General features: G+C 50.7%; 2 protein-coding genes across 25 annotated transcripts in view; both read left to right on the top strand.

Moving 5' to 3' along the window:
* The window catches only part of LOC125722171 (keratin-associated protein 16-1-like), a 91987-nt gene that overhangs the window by 7900 nt on the left and 71994 nt on the right, over positions 1-12093 (top strand). The gene's annotated exons all lie outside the window — the stretch shown is intronic.
* LOC125722160 (NACHT, LRR and PYD domains-containing protein 12-like) overlaps positions 1-12093 on the top strand; it is a 106726-nt gene that overhangs the window by 39335 nt on the left and 55298 nt on the right. For 22 of the 23 annotated variants that reach the window (XM_048998312.1, XM_048998301.1, XM_048998298.1 and 19 more), the window contains 3 exons: positions 1975-2148; positions 2263-2309; positions 3924-5309. In XM_048998312.1, the coding sequence (XP_048854269.1) occupies positions 1975-2148; positions 2263-2309; positions 3924-4441 (739 nt within the window). In that variant the 3' untranslated portion in view covers positions 4442-5309. Of the gene's footprint in view, positions 1-1974; positions 2149-2262; positions 2310-3923; positions 5310-12093 lie in introns of those variants that run through there. The other variant, XR_007386185.1, reaches the window with a different exon arrangement.

Here is a 12093-nt window from a genome sequence, read left to right as displayed (position 1 = left end):
TTGCTTTCAATCAGTCTTGTGCATTTAAGTCCTGGTCTCCCCAGTTTTCCTTGTCTGTCATTGATGTAAGTCGGCGTTTCATGTCTCCTGCTCCCAGTTTGTTGATTAAATCCCTGGTTTACCCCGACTTCCGCCTGTCCGCCTGCTTCCTGCCCGTTTGCCTCGCACGATCGCCGTTACCTCCGCGACCGATCGTGACAGAATGAGAGTACAGTTAGTGATTTTAATGGCTTTCCACTGGGCTGTCAGTGCTGTGGAAATGGCAGCACTGTGTTGTTAAAGCAGTTTTGTTTCTTTAATGACATTTTGAGTAAGTCTGCATGACTGAGATTTTTACAGTACAGCTGCTCCTTCTGTATCCATGAGCTGCTGTTACTGCTGTAGTGTGACCATTTAGTTAAGTCTTGCAGTTGATTTGCTAAGTAATAATTAAGAAAAATGAGCTTGTAATCCACCTTGAGATTTACTTTTCTGTAATGTGGAATGTTTGATTTTGTGTTTTTGTTTTTCCAGCAAAAATGTGACATTAATGAGTTTGAAAGAATTTTTCTGAAATTATTCTGGACGAGTAATTTTATTTTTATTGATTTAAGTGGGAGACTCATCTATTGTTTTGAATAAGGGGGTGTAGTTGAGGGTAACCAAGTCAGACAGCCTGTGGGAGATGTAGATACCCAAGTACCGGATATTTCCAGTGTGAAATGGACCATCCTGATCGGCTGAATCCCAGGCATCTTCAGGCAGTGAGAATGTTAAGGGTTTTTTTCCAGTTTATTGTGTAGTTTGATAGATTTGAAAAGGTATTAATAAAATTTAAATTTCATATTTTGAGAGTTTCATAAAAACAGCAAGATATCATCTGCATAGAGATTAATTTTGTGTTGTTATTAGTATGAATTCCATTTATTTCACTGTTCTGTCGTATTGCTGCCATAACTGTTTCTATGAAGATGGCAAACAGTGAAGGAGAGAGTGGGCATGCAGGCCGTCTTCCCCGTCGGAGTGTGAATGCAGGTGATGTCATCCCATCTGTGACACTGTAGCTTTGGCTGAGGTGTACAGTATTTTAACCCAGTGGGTGAACGATTCTCCGAAGCCAAATTTATGCAATGTATTAAAGAGGAATGTCCAACTGACTGTCAGATGCAGTTTCTGCATCTAATGATGTAATCATGGTTTTAGTATGGGTATGCTGAGCAGTCTAGACTAAATAAAATAATCTATAGATGTTGTCCAAGGCATGTCTTGTCTTGATGAAATCTGTCTGATCAGGATGGATTATAGTAGGAATGACTGTCTGTAACTGAGTGGCGAGAGCTTTTGTAATGATTTTCAAGTTATTCATTAATGAGAGTGGCGGGTAACTGGAGGGTTGTGTTGGGTCTTTATCAGGTCTCAATAACACTGTAATGGCCGGTAACTGGATGGCTGTGTTTGGTCTTTATCAGGTTTCAATAACACTGTAATGGCCTATAGATTTCTGCAGGGTAACCATCCGGTCTGGCGATTGGTTGTTAGGCATTTGGTTGAGGACCTTATGGAGTTCTTCTGATGTTAATGGTGCATCAAGCAGAGGTGAAGATTTCAGGTCCAGGGAGTACAAATCCAGACCAAGATTTTGTTTCAACAAACCAGTTGAGTCTCTGTGATTGTGACTCTTTATATTCATCTGGTTGGTTGAAACAAAATCTTGGTCTGGATTTGTACTCTCTGGACCTGAAATCTCCACCTCTGGCATCAAGGGCATCTGCTGTTTCATTGGTTAATATGGGTAAGTCTAGATTATTTTTTAAATGATTCTATATTAACTGGATCTGGTTCTGAGAAGTATAGGTTCTTATAAAATGTTCAAAAGATGTTAATTTTGCGTGATTATTGAAATATTTATTAGAGGAGTCACTTTTGCTTAAAAGTAATGCTTGTAATGGTCAGGTGATCTTATTTATTGTGGATTTTTTTTCCATCTTTCTGCAGACTGTCAGGCTGTAGAGTCACAGAAGAAGGCTGTTCTTCCCTGGCTTCAGCTCTGAGGTCAAACCCCTCACACCTGAGAGAGCTGGACCTGAGCTACAATCACCCAGGAGACTCAGGAGTGAAGCTGCTCTCTGCTGTACTGGAGGATCCCAGCTGTAAACTGGAGAAGCTGAAGTGAGTACAGAGTGTGTGTCTGACACGCTACAGATACTTATGCATGTATGTGAAGAAGAGGCACCAATAAATAAATGGATACAGCAGTACTATGTCATTCTGCTTCTCCTGTAGTGTGGATTACGGTGGAGAGTGCAGGACCAGAGCAGGCTTACAGAAATGTAAGTGTCTTTGCATGTTTTTATTAATAATACCATGAATACTACTGTATGTTATGGTTGTATTCACACAATTGTTGTAATGAGTGGCTTTTTGCACTGTGTGTAGATGGATTTCCATGTTTGTGTTTAGGTGAGTTTCATGTCATTTTAGACAAACATCCAAACGCGAAACAAAAAATCAAAATCATCACCAAAACACTATCAATTAATTTAATCGGTTTTTAAAATATTTTTTGCAAATGCTTTATAGCTGCTTGTATTATCTTCGTGTTTGTGTGGGAGTGTAGGATGATTAAATATATTCTGAATTAGTTATACATATTTAATTTCACAAAAAAAGAATCCTTTGCATTTGTTCTTTTTGCGGATGCCGTGAGTGTATGTGTTTTCTGTGTGAGATTCGTTAGTATTGTCCTAAGGAGGCACCTGTAGGCAGTGAGACCGAACTCTCTCCTCAAGTGCAAAATGTGAATTTGCATTTTTACAGGGTGGTTCTGGAACATTCCTTAAAATTCATGAGAGAATATTACTGATTGGTCACTGAATCCCTTAAACCAGGGGAGCCCAAATCCAGTCCTGCACATTTTTGGGTTTCCCCTCATTTAACACACCTGATTCATCTCCTTGTGCTAATAACCACACAGCTCTTGAGCTGAATTATTTATGGTGGAACAGGGAAAGAACTTTCCTACACAGGGCACCGGCCCCCCAGGACTGGATTTGGACACCCCTGCTTTAGGTAGAAGAAACAGGCAGCACAAGTCGATGTTAACTGGCCAATGAGGTAGTGCCCCTCTCATAAATATTAATCAGCCAGCCAATCGTATAGGGCTTCACTCGTGAATATTAAAAAGTTCTCCTGATCCACGGTGCTAAAAGAAATTAGCGCCCGGGACACACTGGATGTGCGGCGGAAAATATCAAATTTCATTTCGGCGCCCATGTTAACAGATTAGAGCGGCCGCGTGCGTGCGCGAGATGCGGGGCTCACGCCTCGCGGCAGCGGCGCTGCATCTACAGTCACGCGCGCGGTAAGCGGTTCTCTATGGAAGCGTATTGCATTCATCTGGGGGAAATTAATTCTGTTTTTCCGAAATAATGAGATAATAATCCCGTTTTTCAGAGCAATATTTTTCTGAATTAATGAAAACCTTCCTGTTTTTTATGATGCGCGCACGATCTGTGCCGGAATCATCGTTTATATCAGAATCCAGATCCAAATGTTTATTAAATATCACGTTACATATGTAATAATATTACTTAAATATTCTGTTATTGATGGCCATTTTCGAGCCGGATGCGCCGGAATTAGCGGTTAGAAGGAAAGACACTGACTTTAGTATTGATCTCTGGTGCCGTTTTGTGGTAAATATGCTTGTGATGAATATGTCTGATGAATGTCGCTGCTTTGTCATTTTTTAATTAAATTAATTAAGCTGTTAGTTTAGTTCGCGCCCCATTTTGGCGGCTCTTCCCGCCGCCGTCGCGCGCCCACTTTGTTTCATAAACTTCAGTTCCCGCTTCGTTAGGGGAAGCTGTGCTGTTTTTATATCGTACAGAAACATAAAGTACAGGCGGCCTGATGGGATTAATAATTCTTCCTCCTGCCTACAGACTCCTGCCAGCTGACGCTGGACCCCAACACAGCAAACAGACTCCTGTCTCTGTCAGGGGGGAACAGGAAGGTGACATGGGGGGCAGTGCAGCCATATCCTGATCATCCAGAGAGATTTGACTGGTGGGAACAAGTTCTGTGCAGAGAGAGTCTGACTGGCTGCTGTTACTGGGAGGCTGAGTGGGATGGACGTGTAGCCCTGATAGGAGTGACTTATAAAGGGATCAGGAGGAAAGGAGGGAGTGACTGTGGGCTTGGAGTCAATGACAAGTCATGGAGTCTGTGGTGTGATACTGACAGTTACTCTGTCTGTCACAATAATAAACACACTGTCATACCCATACGGCCCTCAGGCTCCCGCAGAGTAGGAGTGTATCTGGACTGGGGGGCTGGTGCTCTGTCCTTCTACAGAGTCTCCTCTGATGGACTGACCCCCCTGCACAGATTCACCTCCTCATTCACTGAGTCCCTCTATCCAGGGTTTTATATTAATATAAACTCCTCAGTGTCACTGTGACGTGTTGCTGGTTCTCCTGGTAAAAGGTAAAATCTCTGCTTTTTAACCTTTATAATCCTTTTTATATGTACAGTATAATGTACAGTACTGTGCAAAAGTCTTAGGCAGGCAAAGAAAATGATGTTTAGATTATCCTCCTGTTGGTGTAAAACTATGATATGATGCCTGTCAAAGTGTGTCAGCTTCGCCATTTCAGAACCTCTGCTAAAATCATCCTAGTATTTGCAGCGACCGTCCAGTGCAGCCATGTATTTTTTGACTTGACCACTAGCAGACCTCATACAGCTAGTCAATCTCTCACTGACTTTTTAACCAATATGTTTAATTATTTAATTGAAATATATTAATTATTTAATATATTTAATTTTCCAATAATGGTGAAATTTAACAAAATCATGGAACGGCTGAGGTGCCCCTGAGGAGAAGTTTGGGAACTGAAGCGGTGTTCATCTAGCCATCCAACTAGATATCAGTAACTTTTTAGGAAACAGAAGAAATTATTACTAGTTTTTATTGTGTTACTCTTAATTTGCACACGTTCTAATGTTAAATTGTATTTTTTGTTCTAAGCCAAAGTACACTTGCTACCCAGATAAACAGCTTTAAACATTTCTTTGGACTGCCTAAGACTTTTGCACAGGACTGTGTGTTTTACAAAAAATAAATGACTGTGTTCAGTGAGCTGAATAAACATGAAAAATATAGTTTTTTATACGTTTTCTCTCTGACTAAAATGTAATTAAATGTAATCTTGATTGGGGGGGGATATCCCCTTCTCTTGTATATGTACATTTTATATATTATATATTTATGTCCATTTACTGTATTCCCTCCCTGTACAGTGACAATAAAGGCTTTCTGTTCTGTCCTATTAATGTCCTGCTTCAGCGTCACCCAAAGCATAACTGAGTAACATAATGAAACCACAGTCTGCTGGATTAAGTTAAATTCACTGTATTACTGCAGCTGAACATAACTGACATAATGACTGTCAATCAATGTGTATAATAATCATTTAACTAGAGACATAACAGACTGAAAAAAACTGCAAAATATAATTATGTCCTGGTTCAGTGAATTAAAGTAAATAAAATTATGAATATATTTAAATAAATAAAGAAATTTGATTTGTTAAATAATTAACACCCTTGCCACCCCCACCCCACTGTGAAAGGTCTGGTAATGCCCCCATCAGACAGAACGGGCAGGTGCCCAGGCAGCCTTGCCACCCCCACCATACTGTAAAAGGCCTGGTTACTCCCCCGTAGGACAGAAGGGGCAGGTGCCCAGGGTCTCTTACCCACCCCCCACCACACTGTAAAAGGTCTGGTTACTCCCCCATCGGACAGAAGGGGCAGGTACCCAGAGACCCTTGCCAGCCCCACCCCACTGAAAATGGTCTGGTTGCTCCCCCGTCGGACAGAATGAGCAGGTGCCCAGCCAGCCTTGCCACCCCCACCTCACTGTAAAAGGTCTGGTTATGCCCCCGTCAGACATAACGGACAGGTGCCCAGGCAGCCTTGCCACCCCCACCACACTGAAAAAGGTCTGATTTCTCCCGCGTAGGATAGAAGGGGCAGATGCCAAGGCAGACTTGCCAACCCCACCCCACTGTAAAAGGTCTGGTTATGCCCCCGTCTGACAGAACGGGAAGGTGCCCAGGCACCCTTGCCACCCCAACCCACTGTAAAAGGTCTGGTAATGCCCCCGTCAAACAGAACGGGTAGGAGGCCAGGCAGCTTTGCCACCCCCACCCCACTGAAAAAGGTCTGGTTATGCCCCCGTCAGGCAGAACGGACAGGTGCCCAGACACCCTTGCCACCCCAACCTCACTGTAAAAGATCTGGTTATGCCCCCCTCAGACAGAAAAGGCATGTGCCCAGACACCCTTGCCACACCCACCCCACTGTGAAAGGTCTGGCTACTCCCCCGTAGGACAGAAGGGGCAGGTGCTCAGGCACCCTTGCCACCCCCACCCCACTGTAAAAGGTCTGGTTATGCCCCCGTCAGACAGAACGGACAAGTGCCCAGGCAGCCTTGCCACCCCCACCCCACTGTAAAAGGTCTGGTTATGCCCCCGTCAAACAGAATAGGCAGGTGCCCAGACACCCTTGCCACCCCCACCCCACTGTAAAAGGTCTGGTTATGCCCCCATCAGACAGAACGGGCAGGAGCCCAGGCAGCCTTCCCACCCCCAACCTACTCTTAAAGGTCTGGTTAAGCCCCCATCAGACAGAACGGGTAGGTGCCCAGACACCCTTGCCACCCCCACCCCACTGAAAAAGGTCTGGTTATGCCCCCTTCAGACAGAACGGGCAGGTGCCCAGGCACCCTTGCCACCCCCACCCCACTGAAAAAGGTTTGGTTCTCCCCCGTCGCACAAAAAGGGCAGCTACCCAGACACCCTTGCCACCCCCACCCCACTGTAAAAGGTCTGGTTACTCCTCCATAGGACAGAAGAGGCAGGTGCACAGGCACCCTTGCCACCCCCACCCCATTGAAAAAGGTCTGGTTCTCCCCCGTCGGACAAAAAGGGCAGCTACCCAGGCAACCTTGCCACCCCCTCCCCACTGAAAAAGGTCTGGTTGCTCCCCCGTCATACAGAATAGGCAGGTGCCCAGACAACCTTGCCACCCCCACCCCACTGTAAAAGGTCTGGTTACTCCCCCATAGGACAGAAGGGGCAGGTGTCCAGGCAACCTTGCCACCCCCTCCCCACTGAAAAAGGTCTGGTTGCTCCCCCGTCATACAGAATAGGCAGGTGCCCAGACAACCTTGCCACCCCCCACCCACTGTAAAAGGTCTGGTGATGCCCCCGTCGGACAGAACGGGCAGGTGCCCAGGCTCCCTTGCCACCCCCACCCCACTGTAAAATATATGGTTATGCCCTCTTCGGACAGAACGGGCAGGTGCCCAGGCACCCTTGCCACCCCCACGCCACTGTAAAAGGTCTGGTTATGCCCCCCTCAGACGGAAAAGGCATGTGCCCAGGCAACTTAGCCACCCCCACCCCACTGTAAAAGGTCTAGCTATGCCACCGTCAGATTAAGGACAGATGCACAGACCCTCTTGCCACCCCCACCCCACTTTAAATGGTCTGGTTATGCCCCCCTCAGACAGAAAAGGCATGTGCCCAGACACCTTTGCCACCCCCACTTCACTGTGAAAGGTTTGGTTATGCCCCCGTCAGAGAGAACGGATAGGTGCCCAGGCAGCCTTACAACCCCCCCACCACACTGTAAAAGTTCTTGGTGCTCCTCCATCGGACAGAAGGGGCAGGTGCCCAGACACCCTTGCCACCCCCACCCCACTGTAAAAGGTCTGGTTATGCCCCCGTCAGAGAGAACGGGCAGGTGCCCAGGATATCTTACCCCACCCCACTGTAAAAGATCTGGTTATGCCCCCGTCAGACAAGACGGGCAGTTTCCCAGGCAACCTTGACACCCCCACCCCACTGTAAAAGCTCTGGTTGCTCCCCCGTCGGACACAATAGGAAGGTGCCCAGACACCCTTGCCACCCCCTCCCCACTGTAAAAGGTCTGGTTATGCCCCCGTCAGAGAGAACGGGCAGGTGCCCAGGATATCTTACCCCACCCCACTGTAAAAGATCTGGTTATGCCCCCGTCAGACAAAACGGGCAGGTGCCCAGACACCATTGGCACCCCCACCCCACTGTAAAAGATCTGGTTATGCCCCCGTCAGACAAAACGGGCAGGTGCCCAGGCACCCTTGCCACCCCACCCAACTGTAAAAGGTCTGGTTATACCCCCATCAGACAGAACAGGCAGGTGCCCAGGATATCTTACCCCACCCCACTGTAAAAGATCTGGTTATGCCCCCGTCAGACAAAACGGGCAGGTGCCCAGACACCATTGGCACCCCCACCCCACTGTAAAAGGTCTGGTTATGCAACTGTCAGACAGAATGGGGAGTAGCCCAGGCAGACTTGCCACCCCCACCCCACTGTAAATGGTCTGGTTATGCCACCGTCAGATAAAGGACAGATGCACAGACCCTCTTGCCACCCCCACCCCACTGTAAAAGATCTGGTCATGCCCCCGTCAGACAGAACGGACAAGTGCCCAGGCAGCCTTGCCACCCCCACCCCACTGTAAAAGAACTGGTTATGCCCCCATCAGACAGAACGGGCAGGAGCCCAGGCAGCCTTGCCACCCCCACCCCACTCTAAAAGGTCTGGTTAAGCCCCCATCAGACAGAACGGGCAGGTGCCCAGACACCCTTGCCACCCCCACCCCACTGTGAAAGGTCTGGTTACTCCCCGGAAGGATCGAAGGGGCTGGTGGCCAGGCAGCATTGCCACCCCCACCCCACTGAAAAAGGTCTGGTTCTCCCCCGTCGGACAAAAAGGGCAGCTACCCAGACACCCTTGCCACCCCCACCCCACTGTAAAAGGTCTGGTTATGCCCCTGTCAGACAGAACGGGCAGGTGCCCAGGCAGCATTGCCACCCCCACCCCACTGTGAAAGGTCTGGTTATGCCCCCGTCAGATAACGGGCAGGTGCCCAGGATCTCTTACCCCCCCCCCCCACCACACTGTAAAAGGTCTGGTTCTCCCCCGTCGGACAAAAAGGGCAGCTACCCAGACACCCTTGCCACCCCCACCCCACTGTAAAAGGTCTGGTTATGCCCCCGTCAGAGAGAACGGATAGGAGCCCAGGCAGCCTTACAACCCCCCCACCACACTGTAAAAGTTCTTGGTGCTCCTCCGTCGGACAGAAGGGGCAGGTGCCCAGACACCCTTTCCACCCTCACCCCACTGTAAAAGGTCTGATTACTCCCCCGTAGGATAGAAGGGGCAGGTGCCCGGGCACCCTTGCCACCCCCACCCACCTGTAAAAGGTCTGGTTACTCCCCCATAGGACAGATGGGGCAGGTGCCCAGGCAGCATTGCCACCCCCACCCCACTGTAAAAGGTCTGGTTACTCCCCCATAGGACAGATGGGGCAGGTGCCCAGGCACCCTTGCCACCCCCACCCCACTGTAAAAGGTCTGGTTACTCCCCCATAGGACAGATGGGGCAGGTGCCCAGGCAGCATTGCCACCCCCACCCCCCTGTTAAAGGTCTGGTTAAAGCCCCGTCAGACAAGACGGGCAGTTTCCCAGGCAACCTTGCCAACCCCTCCCCACTGAACAAGGTCTGGTTCTCCCCCGTAGGACAGAAGGGGCAGGTGCCCAGACACCCTTGCCACCCCCTCCCCACTGAACAAGGTCTGGTTCTCCCCCGTCGTACAAAAAGGGCAGCTACCCAGACACCCTTGCCACCCCCACCCCACTGTGAAAGGTCTGGTTGCTCCCCAGTAGGATAGAAGGGGCAGGTGCCCAGGCAGCATTGCCACCCCCACCCCCCTGTAAAAGGTCTGGTTATGCCCCCGTCAGACAGAACGGGCAGGTGCCCAGGCACCCTTGCCACCCCCACCCCACTGTAAAAGGTCTGGTTATGCCCCCGTCAGACAAGACGGGCAGTTTCCCAGGCAACCTTGCCAACCCCTCCCCACTGAACAAGGTCTGGTTCTCCCCCGTAGGACAGAAGGGGCAGGTGCCCAGGCACCCTTGCCACCCCCACCCCACTGTAAAAGGTCTGGTTATGCCCCCCTCAGACAGAAAAGGCATGTGCCCAGACACCCTTGCCACACCCACCCCACTGTGAAAGGTCTGGTTGCTCCCCAGTAGGATAGAAGGGGCAGGTGCCCAGGCAGCATTGCCACCCCCACCCCACTGTAAAAGGTCTGGTTATGCCCCATTCAGACAGAACGGACAGGTGCCCAGGCACCCTTGCCACCCCCACCCCACTGTAAAAGGTCTGGTTACTCCCCCATAGGACAGAAGGGGCAGGTGTCCAGGCAGCATTGCAACCCCCACCCCCCTGTAAAAGGTCTGGTTCTCCCCCGTTGTGCAAAAGGCGCAGCTAACCAGACACCCTTGCCACCCCCCACCCCACTGTGAAAGGTCTGGTTATGCCCCCGTCAGATAACGGGCAGGTGCCCAGGCACCCTTGCCTCCCCAACACACTGTAAAAGGTCTGGTTATGCCCCCTTCAGACAAAAAAGGCAGTTTCCCAGGCAACCTTGCCACCCCCACCCCACTGAAAAAGGTCTGGTTCTCCCCCGTCGTACAAAAAGGGCAGCTACCCAGACACCCTTGCCACCCCCACCCCACTGTGAAAGGTCTGGTTGCTCCCCAGTAGGATAGAAGGGGCAGGTGCCCAGGCAGCATTGCCACCCCCACCCCCCTGTAAAAGGTCTGGTTATGCCCCCGTCAGACAGAACGGGCAGGTGCCCAGGCACCCTTGCCACCCCCACCCCACTGTAAAAGGTCTGGTTATGCCCCCGTCAGACAAGACGGGCAGTTTCCCAGGCAACCTTGCCAACCCCTCCCCACTGAACAAGGTCTGGTTCTCCCCCGTAGGACAGAAGGGGCAGGTGCCCAGGCACCCTTGCCACCCCCACCCCACTGTAAAAGGTCTGGTTATGCCCCCCTCAGACAGAAAAGGCATGTGCCCAGACACCCTTGCCACACCCACCCCACTGTAAAAGGTCTGGTTACTCCCCCATAGGACAGAAGGGGCAGGTGTCCAGGCAGCATTGCAACCCCCACCCCCCTGTAAAAGGTCTGGTTCTCCCCCGTTGTGCAAAAGGCGCAGCTAACCAGACACCCTTGCCACCCCCACCCCACTGTGAAAGGTCTGGTTATGCCCCTGTCAGACAGAACGGGCAGGTGCCCAGGCAGCATTGCCACCCCCACCCACCTGTAAAAGGTCTGGTTAAAGCCCGGTCAGACAAGACGGGCAGTTTCCCAGGCAGACTTGCCACCCCCACCCCACTGTAAATGGTCTGGTTATGCCACCGTCAGATAAAGGACAGATGCACAGACCCTCTTGCCACCCCCACCCCACTGTAAAAGATCTGGTCATGCCCCCGTCAGACAGAACGGACAAGTGCCCAGGCAGCCTTGCCACCCCCACCCCACTCTAAAAGGTCTGGTTAAGCCCCCATCAGACAGAACGGGCAGGTGCCCAGACACCCTTGCCACCCCCACCCCACTGTGAAAGGTCTGGTTATGCCCCCGTCAGATAACGGGCAGGTGCCCAGGATCTCTTACCCCCCCCCCCCACCACACTGTAAAAGGTCTGGTTCTCCCCCGTCGGACAAAAAGGGCAGCTACCCAGACACCCTTGCCACCCCCACCCCACTGTAAAAGGTCTGGTTATGCCCCCGTCAGAGAGAACGGATAGGAGCCCAGGCAGCCTTACAACCCCCCCACCACACTGTAAAAGTTCTTGGTGCTCCTCCGTCGGACAGAAGGGGCAGGTGCCCAGACACCCTTTCCACCCTCACCCCACTGTAAAAGGTCTGATTACTCCCCCGTAGGATAGAAGGGGCAGGTGCCCGGGCACCCTTGCCACCCCCACCCACCTGTAAAAGGTCTGGTTACTCCCCCATAGGACAGATGGGGCAGGTGCCCAGGCAGCATTGCCACCCCCACCCCACTGTAAAAGGTCTGGTTACTCCCCCATAGGACAGATGGGGCAGGTGCCCAGGCACCCTTGCCACCCCCACCCCACTGTAAAAGGTCTGGTTACTCCCCCATAGGACAGATGGGGCAGGTGCCCAGGCAGCATTGCCACCCCCACC

The sequence above is a fragment of the Brienomyrus brachyistius genome, unplaced genomic scaffold, assembly GCF_023856365.1.
Source record: "Brienomyrus brachyistius isolate T26 unplaced genomic scaffold, BBRACH_0.4 scaffold37, whole genome shotgun sequence".
Taxonomy (NCBI): domain Eukaryota; kingdom Metazoa; phylum Chordata; class Actinopteri; order Osteoglossiformes; family Mormyridae; genus Brienomyrus; species Brienomyrus brachyistius.
Note: the sequence above shows the minus strand (reverse complement) of the source record. Positions and strands in the feature narration are given on the sequence as shown.